This window comes from Lupinus angustifolius, chromosome LG10 (genome assembly GCF_001865875.1).
Source record: "Lupinus angustifolius cultivar Tanjil chromosome LG10, LupAngTanjil_v1.0, whole genome shotgun sequence".
Taxonomy (NCBI): domain Eukaryota; kingdom Viridiplantae; phylum Streptophyta; class Magnoliopsida; order Fabales; family Fabaceae; genus Lupinus; species Lupinus angustifolius.
The window spans coordinates 1,719,499-1,739,409 of record NC_032018.1 but is presented as its reverse complement, the minus strand read 5'-3'; the positions used below and the strand labels follow the sequence as shown (position 1 = coordinate 1,739,409).

Below are 19,911 nucleotides of genomic sequence, written 5' to 3'. Positions count from 1 at the left end.
AGAGTTACAAGTAGCTAAGTGTGTCTTTAAATTTCAATCTCAGTCACACCTTAAACCCTAAAAATTTCACCTTTCTTCTCTCTAAAACCCTAAATTATTTTCTCTTCGTTTCAATCTTCAATGGCGAAACCCACTGAGTTGACTCGTCACATTGAGTCCTACGTCAATTCCTCTGCTACTCCCACTGACCAGGTTCATTCCTCTCCCCATTCCCCTTCTCAATATCAATTTTTCATTGTCGTTTTGATTGATTATTCATTCTTATGCATTTCAGGCTACAAGTTTGGATGCAATTGGGTTTCTCGTTAAGACTGATGCTTTAACTATAGAATCACTTGTATGTTTCACCTTTCCATGTTCCTCTTTTTGTAAAAAGAAAATAAATTTATTTGCATTAAGGCTTGCTAAGTTTTAAATCACGGTCACTGTTATTTAGCACAATTGCGGGAAAATGCAACCATGTAGTTGGGTCATTAGCAAAACCGTAGTATTGCAGCCTCAATTGTGTCTGTGGACCGCGATTTAATATTCTGATTTGTGCTTGATTAATTTGTGTATTAACTTGTTTTGTTCTTCCTGCTGCAAAATTTAGGTTAAAGAGTTGGAGATGTATTTGACCACTACAGATGACGTTGTTCGTGCAAGAGGTGTGTTTTGTTTATTTTGAATACACTACTAATTATTCCATATAACAATGCCTATGTCAATTCATGAATGAGGGATCAAACTTTTTTGTGAACTAGATGTCAATAGGAGGCTATTTCATTTTGATCAATGATCAGTATCCATGGTCTATGTGGCATTAGATTGAGTCCTCTGTAGCTTAACTTTTTTATTGTTCTATGCAAGTTCACAATTGTATTGTACACATTTACACACTATACTATAACCATAGTACTATAAACCATACATGTATAGATATGAATTTATGTCTTTGACTTCTGGGTGATCTTCTTGTTGGTTTAACCTTGAGAATATTTAGTAAATGTCTTATTGTCTTGGTGTCCAATGTGAAAAAAATCTTCAGGAATCCTTCTATTATCTGAGGTGCTTACGCTCATTGAATCTAAACCTCTTAGCAGTGCAACTATACACAGCTTGGTTGGGTTCTTCAAGGACAGACTGGTCAGTATAAATATTCCTTCTGTAACTTTTTAAGTTCTTTGTCTGGGATTTTTCCAAATTTTTTATTCTAGTTTGTTTGTGTCAATGGCTTCCTTATTCCATCCGTTTGTTACTGCAATTCCTTTTTCATCAAAATGGTTATACCATGCGGATTGCATTCATGGTCCAGACTCCAGAGCTTGATTGGATTGAGTTGATTTTATGGTGGATGTGGAGAGATTTGATTCTATGTTTACAAGCTTTATAACTACTAAGGCTCATCCACAAACATAAATTATTAAGACAATGGGTATGGTCTTCAGTCCAAATTTTGACTGAACATATTTTCTCACAGTTGTCAAATCATAATATGTATGTTGATATTTTGCATCTGGAATTGTAACACATCGTACAATTCAGAAACCCACCAATAAAAAATAAATATTCATGATTCATCACCTAAAAGGCTGAAACCTGATTCCACATCCCTTTTCCTCTTCATCTTAGCCTTAGGATTCATTTAGAGTGACTACACTAAAACTCCAAATCGGAAGAATATACAAAGTGACCTGCTTAGTTCTTTTTACCACTCCTCCAAGCCCCTTTGAATTCACAGGTAAGAACATTGATGAAAAGAAACAATAAGGATAGAAAGAAAATATCACCGAGTTGTATTATTGTGCGAGTCATGTCAGTAATATGAAATTGCACCAAATTGTGATACAATGACATGCATGAATTGTAGACATCTGCGATTCACCATATGGTACAAATAACTGGTTTGTCGAATATTATTGAGTCATGCACTACATCATGCCCAGTGATTTTTCTTAATTGGCTCAAGTTTGATGTTTTACAAAATGCTTGTGCTCAAACCTTGAGAATCTTTGATTGAACATGTTCATGCTGCATCTTCACTTTATGAATGTGTTGTGATTAGTGATATATGGCCTCTTTGATTAAACTAATTTTTTCATTATATTTTCTATTAACCACAAAAAATATGTATTATAATCAGGCAGATTGGAAAGCATTACGAGGTTCACTTGTTGGTTGTTTAGCTCTGATAAGGAGAAAAGGTGCCGTGGGTGCGGTAACTGGTAGTGATGCCAAATCCATTGCTCAATCTTTTCTAGAATACCTGCAAGTTCAATCTTTAGGACAGTATGACAGGAAGGTATATATTTTTACTGCCAGGAATCCAATAAATTTTAATCTTCTGCACTATAAAGTAGAATTATCCCAAAATGGAAAATCCATTATATTTTCTTTGGGATAACTCAAGAACTCCTATTAAAATAAAATTAACTACTATTAATTGTAAATTGCCTTTAATTTTCTTAAATGGCCACTTCAAGTGGTTATTGTTCCTTTATGTATCTTTTTATTGGAAATTCCTATGTAACTCTCAGTTTTTTGACAGCACAACTAAACACCCCCCTTGCTTTCTTTGTTTTGATACTGCAGCTCTGTTTTGAATTGCTTGATTGCCTGCTACAATGCTACTTCGATGTGGTTGCTCCATTGGTAGTCACAGCTTCCCTGAACTTCTATATAGCAATAAATAAATCACAGAAAAATAAATTATTGGACTTACTATTATTCTGTTTAATATTGGAATTTACTAAAAACATATATCTAAAATCAAAGAAATACTACTAAGGTATAAAATAGTGGACAAGAGCATGTGATATAGAATTTCCAAATTAAAGCAACGAGTATGATGGCTAATATACTTAATTATGTTAATCCAAAGATGTAATTTGTGCAAGGATTTTGAATTAGTTTTACTCGCAATAATTGTCAATAACCAACTCTCTTAAAAGCATAAGTTATTAGGTGAAGACTCATGAATGGTTTTATATATAAGACTCCAGTCATACAATTCCTTTGGGCTTCAAGTGTGGATAATGTGCAGACCCACCTCAAGTCTCTCGAAAACTTGAAGTTGTTCAGAGAAGGCTCATCAATTATTTTATTACCTGACTAAAATTATAGTTTATCGTTCAAGTTTACCATACTTTTTTTATGACATACATGGGCTCATTATTTTTATAATCTTGTAACACTGGTTCTTGACTCTCTTGTAGGGAGAGCACCTTATTTATGGAATTTGTGAAGCTATCGATGCAGAAAAGGATCCAGATTGTTTAATGCTCGCTTTTCATATTGTTGAGTCTCTAGGGCAATTAAATCCTGATCCATCTGGTCTACTTGCAAGTTTTGCTAAAGATCTTTTTGATATTTTAGAAGCTTACTTTCCCATTCACTTTACACATGTAAGCTTAATATTATGTCTCCATTGGACCTCTTTAATTTATGCATTACATCATTTAAACATTATGCTTCAGACACTTAAGAATTTGGTTGGGAACTTGGGATGAATGTGTGGAACCTGCTTTGCAACTTTACATTGATCCTGCAAGACCGTGACATGATGAAATTTTTCTTTGCAAACACCCATTCTCAATTTCAGTTATTTACTTGTTAGTTATTATCAATGTTTCTGTTTCTTTACCAGCCAACAGGTGGAGATACACCTGTGCAAATACATGACCTTTCCAGGGCTCTGATGGTATGTGGAACTTTCATTCAGACTTTGTAGTAATTTGGTTTTAGTGATTGCATTTTCTTAAAATTAGCCATTTAATTTTTTTTCATAACCTCTGGAATTTTAAACTCTGTTACTCAACTCTCTCTCCTTTTTCTAAAATTTCTAGATTTCATGCAAATAGTGTATCACTGAGGATTATAAAGTTGGATTTTGCTTGAATTGTATATTTTGCTTGTAAAACTGACAAGTATATCCTGTTTCAGTTGAGTTTTATAATGAGCTAATATTTCACTCTTCTGCAGTCTGCATTTTCTGCCATACCTCTTTTTGAGCCATTTGTCATTCCTTTGCTTCTTGAAAAGCTTTCTTCTTCACTACCTTCAGCACAGGTTGGCATCGATAGAATATCATTCTATTTTTTGTTAAATGTCAGTACAATTACTGTTTACTTTTTTACTTGACCATTTATAATTTTCTGTTTTTTGGTTCTTTATGCATTCAGATAGAATCCTTGAGATATCTTAGATCGTGCTCCTCCAAGTATGGAGCGGAGAAAATCGGGAAATATGCTAGAACTATTTGGTCTTCATTAAAAAACATCATATCTGCATATTTGGGGGAGCCAGATTTTTCTTTTACTGGAGCACCTGTATATGGTATTGGCTTCCCAGAGAATGAATTTGTAGTAGAAGCTCTGTCTCTCCTTCAGCTGCTTATTGTGCAAAATAGCAGTTTGTTAGTTAGCTTGATAGTTGATGATGAAGATTTCAACATTATTTTCAACATTGTTGCCCCTTGTGAGAAATACGACTCTATTCCTGTGCATGAAAAGAAGAAACTACGTGTTGTTGGTCGTATTCTCTACGTCACTGCCAAGACTTCCATTTCTTCATGCAATGCTGTGTTTCAGAGTATTTTTTCCCGTATTATGGATAATTTGGGTTTTTCTGTTAGTAATATTGACAGCTCGGCAAATGGTGATATTTTTCCCACTCAGAGAGTTAAGTTTGGATTCCTTTATCTCTGCATTGAGCTCCTTGCAGGATGCATGGAGTTAACTGCTGTCTCGAAGAAACCAGCACTGCAGTATGTTCTTGAGCACGAAAAATGTTGCACCATACTTCATAATTTCTCAACTCCATTATTTAATGCCTTTGGTTCAGTCTTGGCAGTAAGTTCTGATGTATGCTCTCATGATCCTGATATATACATTGGAGGTGATTGCTCTTTTCTGTTTGAAACTAAATTTCTATCTAAATTCTTAGTCTTCATTCGTTTTCCAGAATTTTAATTATATTTTTCAAAATGCTACGCCTCTTCAGTAGCTCATGAATGAGAATGTCCCATGAGCACATGGTGTATTTATTTCTTAAAAAATGTTGAGAACTTTTAGAAATAAAAAGGAGAAAGCACATTTGAGGAGGACAAAGCAAACATTCTAATAGAGGGGAGAGAAAAGGAAACAACAGTGCTCAAAATTGCAGCAAACCTTTTCAATCTTCATCTATAATAGAAATTCCCATGAGCAGAAGACTCCGAGAGAAGCCATAAACACAACCCTATACCAAAACAAGGTAAGGGCAAACCTGCACAGAGATACCTCTGAAAAACACATGCATAACTCTCCAAAGAATGAACCAAATCGTTGCAGAAATTCAACAAAGTCAAGTCTTTCTTACTTCAAAAGTTGAACTTTTGTAAGAATATTTTTAGAAACAACCCCTAGGTGAAATGATTGATTTAGGGTTCACCAAGATCCCTAAGCAGGTTATGCCATCAAAAAGTATCTACCTTACATTGCAAAAATAATTAGGCTACTGTTTCTGAGCTAAAATATAAATATTTCAGGGAAAACTTGTGAGATCTTTAGAATCTCTGATGTGGTTTTATTTGTATTAGTCCTATGGTCTTCATACAATAGACTTGACCTTGAGGAAGTTTTGGATTGCAAAATGGGTTTGCAGAGGAGAAGCCTCTTATAGTTAGGATAGAGAGTTAAGAATTAGAGATTCTAAAGAATGAACTAAATCGTTGCAGAAATTCAACAAAGTCAAGTCTTTCTTACTTCAAAAGTTGAAGTTTTGTAAGAATATTTTTAGAAACAACCCCTAGGTGAAATGATTGATTTAGGGTTCACCAAGATCCCTAAGCAGGTTATGCCATCAAAAAGTATCTACCTTACATTGCAAAAATAATTAGGCTACTGTTTCTGAGCTAAAATATAAATATTTCAGGGAAAACTTGTGAGATCTTTATAATCTCTGACGTGGTTTTATTTGTATTAGTCCTATGGTCGTTCATACAATAGACTTGACCTTGAGGAAGTTTTGGATTGCAAAATGGGTTTGCAGAGGAGAAGCCTCTTATAGTTAGGATAGAGAGTTAAGAATTAGAAAAAGGAAATTACATGAAAACACACCAGTAGAATCATTCTCCTATCTCGATAAAGAAGAGATGAGTATAATCAAGGGAAAGCAAAAGGTACTCTAACTGCACCTCATGGACTGATACTGTATTTGTTATGTTGTCTTAGTAACACCTTGATTGATTCTTGTAACTGTGCTGTCCATGTGCATCTCTGTTCAAGGAATACACTTAAATATATCATTCATCCTTTTGCCAAAGACAACATCATGTGATGTGTCAAACTGTCAATAACCTATTCATTGCTGATTTAACTTTTTCCCGTGTTAAGAAGTTCCATACTAGGCAGTCCCTTGCCTTGCATATTTAGAATTTATCATGCCTTGGCTATATTATTATTACCTGTTTTCTATCTGAATGAATGAGTTGTAAATTAGATTGTGTTAAATATTACTCCAAGGTCCAGGTATTTACTATCATGTTGCATTTGTTGAGACACTAATCATGTCTGATATGCATGACCACAAAGGGTTTACAAACTGGAATTGACTGCAATTTATTTCCTGATGCACACTATATTTGTTTGATTTACTGCCTTGTTTGTTATTATATATCTCAGGGTTGCTGATTCCATTTTTGCTTTTGATATGACATGCAGTAAAGGGTTTGCAGATCCTGGCTATGTTTTGTTTAGATGGTTTTCCAATATCAATATCAATGTTTACAAATATTTTGAGGAAATTCATGTCAATTATCATGGAGGATTTCAACAAAACGATATTATGGGAAGCAGCGTTGAAAGCATTATTTCATATCGGCTCATCTGTTCACAAGTTTCACGAGTCTGAAAAGGCTACGAGCTATAGTAGTTTGGTTGTAGAAAAAATTGTGGAACTACTGTCTCTTGATGATATCAGTCTGCCTTTTACCCTCAAACTGGAAGCGTTATCTGTTATAGGCATGACTGGAACGAAAAATATGCTTATAGTTCTTCAAGGGTTGGCAGGAGCTGTATTTGGCAATCTATCTGAGGTTTGTGTATGTATATAACACCAATACATATGCAAACATTTTTCTTTAAGGCATTATGGAATATGTTGTTTCACTTTTAGAAAGTCCTGGACTTTACTTTGTTATCGGTTATTTTAACATTTTTCCTGCTCTTTGACTGTTACTTTTTCTTCATTTGATTGTTACTTTCTGCCCTATGTTTTCTAGGTCCATAGAAATTTAAAGTCTTTGGAGACTGCTGTTCAGCTTTTGCAGTGCTACTCTTGCAAGTTGCTTCCATGGTATTCTGCTCTGCATGGTCATTATATTATATTCACTTTGTTATGACTATTTGAATTTTATAACTAACAACTTGGATATGAAAATAACTGATATTTGTAAGAAATAAGAGTAGATATCTTTCCGTGTATCCTCCTATATGTTTCTTTATCAACTATAGTGCTCAATATAATTCTGAGAGGATTTGCACCTGATAAAATTTCCTAGTCATCTGATATTTTGAATATAATATGGGCAGGATCCATGAAAATGGAGGTTCGGAGGATTTTGTAGTGCAATTTGCTGTGGACATTTGGAGCCAAGCAGGAAATTGCATGGATTTCAGTACCCCATTTGAGGGAAAGGTTTATATAAGATCCTCTCCTTTAATTAGTTTGTGACAATAGTTAAAAACCCAGAAATATTATTTACATATTTTTTCCATACAAGTAGTAATAGTGATTTTAACTGCTTTTACTTCAGGATCTTCTTGATGCAATGATGAAAGTGATGAAACTTTCTGTAGCAAGTTGCTCTGTGGAGAGCCAAAATACTATAACGCAAAAAGCTAACAGTGTACTATCATCAAATAGTAACTTCCAGCTTAACGAATTGGATAGATTACCATTAACTCCGGGAAAATATGATATTCCTCTTAGAGATGAATGGATACTTTCATTATTTGCATCAGTAATTATTGCAGTTAGCCCCAAAACATGCATTCCAAATATAAGAGTACTGCTACATCTATTTATGAAAACCCTCCTCAAGGGTGTTGTTCCAGTTGCTCAGGCCTTGGGTTCTATGATTAACAAATTGCTTTCAAATTCCAATGATGCAGAGATCTCTAGTGATCTTACCCTGGAAGAAGCTCTGGATTTTATATTCAACACAAAAATATGGTTTTCTAGTACTGATTTGTTACAGAGATGTAATGGAACGAGTAATGGGAAGGAAATGGTTCTTACAGATTTATGCCTTGGCATTTCAAATGATAGATCACTTCAAATCAATGCACTTTGTGGGTTATCATGGATTGGAAAAGGTTTGCTTCTGCGTGGTCATGAAAAGATTAAAGACATCTCTATGATATTTATGGAGTGCTTAATATCAGGCTTAAAGAGTGCCTTGCCTTTGGTCCAAGATTCTCTAGAAAGTATTGAAGAGCAGAATTTGGATCCTTTAGTAATGAAATCTGCTGCTGATGCTTTTCATATTCTCATGAGTGATTCCGAAGTTTGTTTGAATAAAAAATTCCATGCCATAGTACGGCCACTATATAAACAGCGGTTTTTCTCTTCTATGATGCCTATTTTTCTGCAGTTGATCACAAAATCTCTTAGTCCGTCCTCCAGGTAGATGTTCTGCTCTCTTTCTCTATCAGATAGAAAGCTATTTTTAGTTTTTACTTGCAGTAGCATGTGAGTACCCTTTTTTTTTTTTACCATTTTGATGCTTTCCTGACGATTCAAGGTCACCCCGTATATTTACAGACACCTTAGTATTGCCAAACTGGCAGTGGGATTTTTTTTGGAGTTTTTCTTTGTATCCTTCTCCTGACAAATGTCTAAACTGCTGTTTTGCATAAATCTAGATCTTTCCTGTATCGAGCTTTTGCACATATTGTGTCTGATACTCCACTGATTGTTATACAGAGTGAAGCTAAAAAGGTTAGTTTGAAATTTTTTAAGCTATCACTAGTTACATATCATTGACTTTTCCACCTCTAATTATCTTTCTTCTATAAAAAGTTGTTAGATTTTCTTAATCAAATATCTTATTTCAGTGAGTTCCCTTGCAAAATTTGCAGCTTATCCCAATTCTCTTGGATTGCTTGTCCATGTTGACAGAGGATATCCAAGACGGAGATATCTTATATGGTCTGTTGCTAGTCTTGTCTGGCATATTGACCAACAAAAATGGTAATTAAAATGCTTATTGTATTCAGTGGTTGCCTTATCTGAATTTTCTGGGTCAAGATATGGTATGTAAAGCCATTGTATTCGTACCTGTAAGGCAATTGCAAGTAGTAGTGTCTTTGTCCCTCGCTCATATAGTCTGTGCTGTAGATAGCTTCTACTTGTGTTTCACACAGAATAAGAATTACCATTGTCTTGGATATGAAAGTTGATGGTTATAGTGTAATATTTAACAAGGATGAATGACCTATACATGCTTTATTACATACTTTTTTGCCCTCTCTTGATTTTGGGCTATCTTTTTAGACTATTTAAGTGTGCGATCCCTTTGTAAAGTTTATTAATGCTTGCAGGATGGGAAGCTGTCACAGAGAATGCCCATGTTATCATCAATTGTCTGATTAAGCTCATGGATTACCCTCATAAGATGGTATCATAGTTTCCTTGTTCACTTTTTTGCTGTTGAAATTTAGCTGACTAGAGTTATGTGGTAAAGCAACTTTATTGACATGCCAGTTTGAATAGTCTAGATATATTTCCAGTTCCAATTTATTTCTGACTGGCTTAAAGTATCGGTTAAAAAACAAGCTGGCTTAAGAAAGCTTCCACTCTGATTTTACTTAGCAAAGTTAACAATGATGTTAATGCTGGATTTGTCATTGCCTCCTTTCGTAGCTTGTTCGAGAGACGGCTATACAATGTCTTGTTGCAATGTCTCAGCTGCCCCATGTGCGAATCTATCCCCTCAGAACACAGGTTTGTAAAGCTTTAGCTTGAAAGGATGATTATTAGCTCTCAAGTCTTGGCAAATATTTGTGCTCTTTTACTTCATTCACTTTCATATACACTCAATGCTTTGAATCATCTTATGTATTCATAGTCAGAGATATCAAGCATATTGTTGACCTTTTTATTCTTATTCTTTATAAATGGGGTGTTAGTTTCATTTTTGTTATTCATCCACAATATTCATATTGATTATCTTAGGTACTTGGAGCAATATCAATGGCTCTTGATGATAAGAAGAGGGCTGTTCGCCATGAAGCTGTTAGATGTAGACAAGCATGGTTGGTACTTTTGATAACAACCTCAATTTTAAGGAATATATGTACATTAGGTGCAGTAACTATTATACTTGCTTCCTTTACTTATCTTTGGTTTACCATTTTATAGGGCGTCATTTGCATCAAGGAGTCTTCGTTTCTGAAGCTCACAAATCACTTCCCATGCAGCTGGAAACCCAGTTGATCAGTTTTTAGTAGAGGTTGTTGATCAAAATGTAAATCGAATCAATCGCCATTCTTTCTCTTAACTCCACCAGAAATAAAATCTGAGGAAAAAATTGAAGGGTGGATAATATTACTTGTAAATATCGAAGTTTGGTATTATTATTGTCTACTTTACCCAACATTTGAAATGATGAGTTTGTTACTTCATTAATTTCCTGATGCTAGATATGGGGACACTTAAGCCGAAGCTATTAACTCATGCATGCCCAAACTTTTTAGGCTTGACATTTTAAACTACTATTTTCTGATTGATTACTTTTTCTTGATTTTTTAAAAATATAAGATTACAATCTTACTCATTTAACTTTGCTAGTTAACTAATAGTTTGATTGAAAACAATCAAATCTTGTAATAGGTTGAAATAAAAAATTATAGTAAATTTCACATATATAAAAAGGATCATGAAAACCTCGAAGGTGGTGTCTTCTAATGAGGGTCTTACACAAAAATAATAATGCATTGGGCCCAGAACAAAGTATTAAACTACTTGGTCTCACTTTTTGGGACAGCCCATTTAAACCAGCCTATCCTTTCCAGGGCAACCAGGCCAGGATTGACTAACCCATTTGGCATGAGAACATGAACATTCCATTAACATTATGTTGCATAATGCAGTATCAACTGGGGGGAGCAAAGGTGCAAGCTAGCCAACTATTAAAATTTAAAACCAAGCCTAGATAGAGTAAAGGGGACCTCTTGGTCATATTTGATTATTGAATAAGTTTCATTTCTTTACAGAGAAAGAATAAATATTTATCAAGAATTGATCTAACCTTAGCTACCATACCACCATATTACTTGCCTGCAACATTCCAACCCAACTATGGCTCAGAAATATATAGATAGTACAAATGAAAAAGATGACCAAAAGAAAGCTTAATTACTGCTGTGTTGTCTTCATCGGGTTGTGATAGATAGCTCTCAAACCGCTTGAATTACACTGTTCTTCCTCGTCCCACCAACTGGAGCATTTGCATGGAATGCTGACTGCCTTGAGGGCTCTCCGGACAACCTTAAGGAAAGTGGTGAAGGCTCTCTCTTAAATACCTGTCTTTCCCTTTCCCCAATGCTAAGATGAGACATTCCCACAAGTTCGTCAACATTGACGGGTTCCTTGACCGCGATAGGCTTGACAACCTGAGGACAATACGTCTCTCCATTTAATTCATCAAATGGAGGCGTGATCGATGGCCATAAGGAAAATGGAACAGGTACATAAGCTGGGAAGAAAGCAAGAGACATTGGTGTCATTCCATTTGATGCCGTCATAGTTTTATTGGGGCCTTCCTCATTTTCTTGAGTAGTAGTAGTTTCCATGGGTTCAAATTCTGACTTGAGTGACAGATCTAATGAAGGATTTGATTTTGTATGAGAAAGTTGTGAGTTCTCATGGGGTGTGAGTAGTAATTGTTCTTCTGGTACTGAAGGCGGATCTGAAGCCTGGTATATGATTGAAGATAGCAGTTAGCTAGGTGGGGCAAAGAGGAGAAAAAATACTACATAATACTCATCAACCAAAGTCCATGGTTCAGTCAATGTCTAGCTACAACGAGGATGATCTCATTTGCTTTGCTTAGCAAATAAAGATTTCAGTAAATAGGCCATGGTCACAGAAAAGATTGACTAAAGTAAGAAAGTGTTACACAATCCAACACATTCAAGGTACCATCGTGGATGTTATCATACATATGAAAGAATAGATCACCATATATTATTCATGGTCTTATATAAGGAGTGTGTTCAAATAAAATTTAAGCTGAATACACCATGAAGATTTTCCCAAATGACATATTTTCAACAAGAAATTAGTAATGTGAGTAATTTTAACTTTTAGATTACTTAATGACTGGTTTTCATGTACACGCAAGGATAACACTATTTCCACACTATCAGACAGCATGTAGATATAAGGCGTGTGCACAAACACTTCTCAACTAGATATGATGAATGAAAACTAACCATATCTGGAACCATGTCAAAAAGACTGGCACGTCTCTTTCTCCTGGTAGCATTACTCTGGCGGATAAAATACTTCTGAGCATGACTTGCAACTTGAGTAGGTGTCCTTGTCACAACAAAATTACGTGCTATTCCACGCCAGTCTCCTTTGCCCAGCTTCTGGAGACCAACTAAGAACATCCGATGTTCTTCTTCAGTCCACGGTACACCTAAAACACATGAAAGTACACATTGAGGAACTACTGCAGCATTGGGGGTGGGGGGGTCAAAAGTCATGATTTTGTGGTCTTAAAGCCAGACACAACAATTACTGCAGCAAACTATAACTAATCAGGATAAACATCCAGTGGCTAATGTGTGCTACATTCACAAACTCCAACTTGAATTTGAATGAATAACCAACAGCTACACACACAGTTGAACCTAAACTAGTTAAGCCACCTCAGAATAATATTGCTCTGGTTTAGGACATAAAGGAGTGTTTTTGGATGCCGAAAGTTTTTTAAGGCCAGTAATTTTCAAATAGCTGGTTTACTTTTGTAGTCAATCACTTACACCTTGATGGATACACATTACCATAAAAAAAAATGCTGTGAAAAAAGCATAATATCAAAATTATTCAAAACACATGTCAACAACTCAGCATTCCCTTGTTGGCCACAGGCCACTATAAACTCAACCCGCTATGAGCTCCAAGTGACTCAAAATATAGAATGTGATAGTAGTAGTATTTATGCATACTATACAATAAATGCTTCACATGCATTCAAGTTACTCATCAATACTGACATAATAGGTCATCAGTTACCGCAAAACTGGACCAATTACACAACATGGAGTTCCATAAAACATGAAGAAAACCAACATACCATAAAAAGATAAGATTATTTATTTTTTTAAATAATGCTCTCGCTATTCCATTTTGTATGATTAAGGTTAGACACGTAATTTAAGACATTATCGAATGATATAAATATTTATACAATTTGAAATCCACATTGAAAACTACATTGATAAATAATGAGTGGAAATATGAATAGTAAATAAGGGGATGGTTGGAACTTGGAAGTAGAGTATAAAAATATGTTGGATTTCTAAAACAGATTTGGTGGAAAATCATGGAAAAATTAAAAAAATCAAAACATAATGTAACCGATGGAGTAATAATAATAATTTCTACCGTTAAATAGAAAAGGGGCATCTACTATTAAATAAAACATTTATGAACTGCATGAACATCTTAACACAAAACATAAAACATTGTAAACATTCAACTCCATCCAAAAGAAAAAAAACATCCAATTAGTCCCCAAATGGAAAATCTCAACCTTGGATTTGAGATTCCAATTTACCTCCATGATCATTAACCACCAAATCAAATTTTCGTTTCCATTAACCAAATAAATTCCAATAGGCAATGCTCATATAAACAAATTTTTTATATATTAAAAAAAAGCCCAAGCAATGTGAAATCAATTTCGAATTAAAAAGAAAATGTTAACAAAATGGTAAAACAAAAATGAGTTTTTGTTTTGTTTTGTGTTGTTGTTTATAAAAATAGGTCAATGCAAAAAAAAAGCAACAATACCTTTCTTCCTTTCACCACGACGGTTAGCGAAAGAAGAAGCATGTGCCGGGTCATCAGATAAATAACCACCATGTTCATGGGTCGGGTCAAAACACGGAGAACCCGGATTAGCAACGAGAGTTGGAGAATTCGAATTCGAATTCGAATTCAAAGAATGATAATGAGCAGAGAGATTCCCCATACTCGCGCTCTTCTTTATTATCAATCCATCCGTTAACCTCACCCCAAACAGCTTCACACCTAATCCTCCACCACCACCACCACCGCCACCACCACCATTACCGCCGCCGCGGTATGGACAGGTGCGGGAGTTGTGGCCGTTGTTGCTGCAGTGAGAGCAGCGCCGAGTCATGCCGAGTTGCTGAGTCTCTTGTCGCGTGACTCGGTCGAAGAGCGAGGGATCACGGAGTAGAAGAAGAAGAAGAAGAAGAAGAGAGAGAGAGAGAAAACGGAATGCATGTGTTTATTGTTAAATTAAGGTTTCGTTGTGATGGGGTATTCCTGAATATTTGGGATAAAACTGAGGTTAGTTACGGGATTTTGTATTATCGTATTAGTAGAACGCGGTGGATCGCTCGTTGTTCTTTATCTGCTGTTATTAGTTTATTACTATTTCACCCTCCTACTTCTTTCTATTTTTTTTCACTTAACATCAAAATTAAAGATGAAGTGAGAGAGATCATTTCTTAATTAATCATTTCTATAATGGGAAATAAAGGTTTTAATATTATTTTTCACCATCTCTATTTTGTTTTTATCTTCAGTTAATTACATTGATATACACTATTAAATTATTATTAAGCTTACTTAATCTAACTACACACATCTTGAACTTGATATAGTTGATAATATCTATTCAAACCTTATTAATTAATCCACTTAGTTAATAACTATTCAGTATTTATTAAAATATTTGTTGTTACTGTAGTTCATGATAGTTTTTAGATAAATGTAAGGAGTTAGTGAATAATATGAGTCACCGTCAAAAATCAATAGTTACCTTAAAACATTTCTTTTTGAAAGGGATAATTACATACTCTAAAAGTCAAACATAATTGATTAACTTATTATCAAGATTTTGAGTTTTATGTCTATGTTCATATGAATATAAAATAATATTATCAAGTAATATGTGTCAACACAATAAACTTTATTTTTTTAAATATCAATCTATTGCTAATAAAGCAGAAGAATACTTTAAAAAACTAAAAAATGGCTTAAAATAAAGATAATGTTCCTTACTCACTTTTAAAATGATGTCTATTTAGGGCCTCTAAATTGTCCAATATTTGTACTTTTTCTCAGTTAAAGGAAATGAGTTAGAGTCGATGTAAACTAAATTTCATTTCAATTATATCTACACCAATTTTTCATAAACATTAGCCTTGATTAGTTGAAACAACCTTTGGTTAAAAAACAACTTTTTTCAGAATATGTTACAAAATTAAAATGGCGATTTTATCTAGTAGTTTGATATATTTAATCAAGTCCCCATATAGCATATGCATGTTTATATATGTAATTTAAAACAAAAATGTCCTTCCGGGTTCAATGTATACATATTTTAATTGCAACTTTAGCAAATTAAGCTAAGTTTGTTTTTTGTTGTTGGCATTATTTGGTAAATAGGTATCATTTGGTCAAAATATGGATAGCTTCTGAGTGTTTGATTGTTTAAGGAAAAGAACGGTTGAAGAGCAAACGCGAGACACAAACTTTATCCATTTATTTATCCTTCACAAACTATACCCCAAAAATTTAGAACACATAAATTAGTTGATATGGATAGATTCTAGTTGAATCAAAACATTTAAGAATCTAAGTAGTGATTTCTATGTTTATAGAGAGATTGGTTAATCGGATAATCCTCGTATATGCACACAAGTAAAAACTAAAGGTTCTCAAATAACTGCTATAACCAAACTTAAAAACCGAAATAATATATCATTAACAAAATGTATAAAAATAGTTATGAAAATCTATAGATAAAAACTAAGTGTAGAAATTATCCAGTTTAAATAATTGGCGTGTAACCAATAGTTTTCATTACTTAGTTTAAAAGGTTGATTGCGTAATTGTCTGAAATAGATGGTAGTGTTTGTAGATAAACTATGTCGGTTATTTTATTTTATTAATTAGAACTCCCCTAAGTGGATGCCAAAATGGGTTGATACTTGATACAATTGGTATATGACGTGGGTTGTATTAATGATTTTTTTTATAACGTGGACTTTATGTCACATTTTAAGTGTATTTAAAAATATTAAGATAACACTGAAAAATAATATATTTAATAGAAAGTATAATATCAATTCAATGTTACATTATAATTATTTATATATTCAGAACATTATTTTTCATTCATATTTATTATTTTTATGAGTAAATTATAATAACACCTCCTGAGTTTTAGTGAAATTACAAGAACTACTCCTCACTTTTTTACACCTTCACAAACCCCCCTATTTTTTTATACTTTCATTACATTGACCATCCCTACATGAGAAATAAGTGTAATATCTTAAACAAAAAATGTGATAAATGCAATTAAGTTAAACAAAACATGATATATTATGGAAACAAGTCTAAATAATATACAAATCAATGTATCTTTATTATTTTAGGTTCGTTATGATATATTACAATAGCGATGCAAACAATATCTCTTTAGAATTTTTGATACATTCTATAACAAAAAATAATAAAGATACATTGGTTTGTATATTATTTGGACTTATCTTCATAATATATCATGTTTAACTTAATTGCATTTATCATATTTTTTGTTTAAAAGATTATACTTATTTCTCATGGTGGTCAATGTAATGAAAGTATAAAAAATAAGGAGGTTTGTGTAGGTGTAAAAAAATGAGGGATGGTTTGTATAATTTCACTAAAACTCATAGGGTGTCAATGTAATTTTCTTTTTTACTTTGTAGTATATATCATTTTCTCTTAAAAAATTGATATGGACATGTAAATATATATGAGTTTAATATTTATATATTGTCTATGTAAATATTTATACATAATCAATACATCATTTACTATTTATTTATATTTATTAATAATTAATTATAATTAAATATTAATACCCATAGCCATAATACAATAATAATATATAAAAGTCTTATATTCTTAATTGAAACATTTGTTTAGTGTATGTTCATTAATGCTAAATGCAAACTCATTCATTTTAGAAAATCATCTTTATTAGTTAATCAATATCAATTTTGTAAAGATTTATTATGCTTGTTTGATATGATAAGTGATGGATGGAAGTAAACATTTGTTAAACGTGGAGAGACCCCAAGCACTGATATTTAGATAGAAGAGTAGCCCATTAATTTTTAATTTTAGAGTTAATTACACTGATACCTCTAAATTTATATAGATATAAAAAAAAATTTATATAATTTTACTAAAACTCATAAAGTGTCAATTGATTTACTCTTACATTTAAGGTTAAATTTGTGGTCCTCTAAACAAAGTCTTCAAACGACAATGAGTGAATTTAAGGATGAAAAGAAGGCCACGTGGAGTATGTGGTGGCCCACAGCATCTTTTCGTGGGAATGAAGCTGTTCTATGACCATGGACATGTACATTGCTTTATTTTTTTTCACCTAATCCAAAAGGATATTCTTTTCTACTCCCTCTATCTATATGCAATTATGCAAGCTTTCTCCTCTCACATCGGAGATTTATATTAAAAGATTACACATTGGAACTTGAAACATTCTAAAGACACTAGAGACATTGTATTAGGGTTTTTTGCGTTTGTTTTCAAAGTTTTATATACTTTTATTTTGTTACCAAAATATCATCTATGCACTCTCAGTATTCACTATAAATATTAGTACATAATATATATTACTTTTTTAGGAGATAATAATAATAAAAAATGAATGTGCTCCCATTACATAAAACTCTTACACATTTATACAATTTTCTCTCTTATATTAATTGAAATTTTGAATGGAAATGAGTGGAAAATAAAGAAAATGAATGAATCTTATTAATGAATGATAATTTTGAAAATACATCTAATTATTGATAAATTTAACAATAATTACTAATAACATTAACCATATTTCTTCATTTATGTGATAAAAGGAACAATGGAGTATATGATATTTTTGGGGTCTTATAGTGTATACAATTTTATCTTGTTGAGTGTGAATATAGTTGCAAGATTTAAACAGATAACATTCATAGCACACATTAAACAACTATACCATTGCACCTAGACTCGTTATTATATTAATATGTTGGATACTATCCAATAAAAGTATTATAAAATTAATTGAATGGAGTATAAGAGAAATTAAAACTTGAGGAAATATTTTTATTACAAATAATTTATTGATTATCCAATAACCATATCTTCACATCAGTAATAAATTCATACCATCTCTTATGAGATACCTAAATTCTTATCAAATCTATAAATATTGTTAGCCTCTTACCTTATCCAAGTTTAACTACATATTCTAATAATACATATTCTTGGCACTTATTTTTAATCTAAGCACCATGGGAAAAACTGGAACATCACTCTATAGGGAACTCTCAAATGGTTCTCCACATGATATATTGATATGTTTAGTCCATTTAAGATCTATTATTGAGTAATAAGGCTGAACATAAATGTTAGTTAGAGTTTTACTCAATTCATTGAATAGTATCAAAATATGGGATGCTCAATTCAGCATATAGGCCAGATTCATTCACTCGACAAAAATATGGGATTGGAGTCATAGATTGCATATGATTCTCATCAAAAATTTCTGTCCTTTAAGTAAATAAGATTATCTCCAAAGTTAAAGATCAGATATTATTTGTACGGACACGTGGGAGCATCGATTTTGGGAACATTTTATAGAATTGTTGGGGGGCGTGAATGATGCAAAGTCAATTAGTTAAGTCTTGCTTGCAGGACTTTATTTTTATTTTTTGCGATGCAAGTTTTGCAGACTTTAATAGTGCAAATGTTATGCTTATTAACATTATATTATAATATCATATGGCCTTCAAGATATCATAGAGAATATCTTTTGTATTTTCTATGGACATGTTATCCTCGTGAATAATTTCAAAACATATAAAGTTGTATAATTTGAGTGTGGATGAAACTATCATCATAAGATTAGGCTACTATATGAGAAGGGCAACAAGTAGTTGGATATGATGGATGGATGAATAAACAAAAATTAATAATTTATCATTAATTATTATGAAAATCATTAAAATATTTCCATCATTATTGAATCAATGGATGAGTATTCTATTATTGTGTATTTATTTATGTTAGTTAACTGAATAGATGTTTCATTTAACAATCAGCAGAAAATCACTCTAACAATTGATTCCACAAAGCTAATGAGTTTTTTCTTGTAGTGATGAATAGTGATGAGGATGGTGAGAGTTTTGATTAATGATAAAGAAAGAAAACCAAACTAATAAAATATCTGCGTCTATGGTGTGCCCTAACGTAATAGTGTGTGTTCATTTGTATTCAGCGCAATAAAACTTATTTAGTTATAAGCGATGCAAAAAATTACATGCATAAACACAACAATTAAGTACTTAATATAACTATTTATCATATGATTGATATATTTCCATCTTTAGATTATAAAATTGGGTAGTAGGTTCGCATTATTTAATGTATGACTATAAAAAAAGGCCAGAGGGTAGAAAAAGTCAGAAACTATAATAATACAATTTGCGTGGCACTTGTTGCATCTCCTTCTATAGATAAAAATAGAAGGTGACACAGATGGATTTGGAATATTTTCCTATTTTGAGATTGCACAAATCTAACGAGATTAAATATACTAGTACGTATCTATGATATAAATGG

General features: G+C 32.8%; 2 protein-coding genes across 3 annotated transcripts; one reads left to right on the top strand and one right to left on the bottom strand.

Annotated features, from left to right (window-relative positions):
- Positions 1-10,650, top strand: LOC109358745 (MMS19 nucleotide excision repair protein homolog). 2 transcript variants are annotated; one of them, XR_002109003.1, is made up of 21 exons: positions 1-192; positions 275-337; positions 593-647; positions 1,028-1,125; positions 2,123-2,281; positions 2,572-2,631; positions 3,195-3,383; positions 3,626-3,679; positions 3,961-4,047; positions 4,161-4,875; positions 6,681-7,054; positions 7,241-7,314; positions 7,551-7,656; positions 7,775-8,646; positions 8,886-8,961; positions 9,102-9,213; positions 9,564-9,640; positions 9,886-9,966; positions 10,198-10,277; positions 10,384-10,492; positions 10,547-10,650. XR_002109003.1 is itself a non-coding variant. In XM_019603167.1 (20 exons), exons 1-20 carry the CDS (start codon positions 121-123, stop codon positions 10,415-10,417), a joined length of 3,438 nt encoding a protein of 1,145 aa, XP_019458712.1. In that variant the 5' UTR covers positions 1-120; the 3' UTR covers positions 10,418-10,650. The 2 variants fall into 2 exon arrangements, 1 of the variants encoding a protein (XP_019458712.1); XM_019603167.1 differs by having other exon boundaries at positions 10,384-10,650.
- On the bottom strand, positions 11,178-14,531 carry LOC109358897 (myb-like protein J). Its single transcript, XM_019603382.1, has 3 exons — positions 14,047-14,531; positions 12,459-12,667; positions 11,178-11,939 (listed from the first exon to the last, which is right to left on the bottom strand). Exons 1-3 carry the CDS (start codon positions 14,396-14,398, stop codon positions 11,421-11,423), a joined length of 1,080 nt encoding a protein of 359 aa, XP_019458927.1. The 5' UTR covers positions 14,399-14,531; the 3' UTR covers positions 11,178-11,420.

What these genes read in the sequence shown, in the direction of transcription:
- LOC109358745 (XM_019603167.1), top strand. Translation starts at nt 121, where the DNA reads ATGGCGAAACCCACTGAGTTGACTCGTCACATTGAGTCCTACGTCAAT. An exon ending in TATTTGGCAATCTATCTGAG is followed by an intron (nt 7,055 to 7,240) that starts GTTTGTGTATGT and finishes TATGTTTTCTAG; the next exon opens with GTCCATAGAAATTTAAAGTC. An exon ending in CATATTGACCAACAAAAATG is followed by an intron (nt 9,214 to 9,563) that starts GTAATTAAAATG and finishes TAATGCTTGCAG; the next exon opens with GATGGGAAGCTGTCACAGAG.
- LOC109358897 (XM_019603382.1), bottom strand. Translation starts at nt 14,398, where the DNA reads ATGACTCGGCGCTGCTCTCACTGCAGCAACAACGGCCACAACTCCCGC. An exon ending in TCGTGGTGAAAGGAAGAAAG is followed by an intron (nt 12,668 to 14,046) that starts GTATTGTTGCTT and finishes CATGTGTTTTAG; the next exon opens with GTGTACCGTGGACTGAAGAA. An exon ending in TTGACATGGTTCCAGATATG is followed by an intron (nt 11,940 to 12,458) that starts GTTAGTTTTCAT and finishes ATCATATACCAG; the next exon opens with GCTTCAGATCCGCCTTCAGT.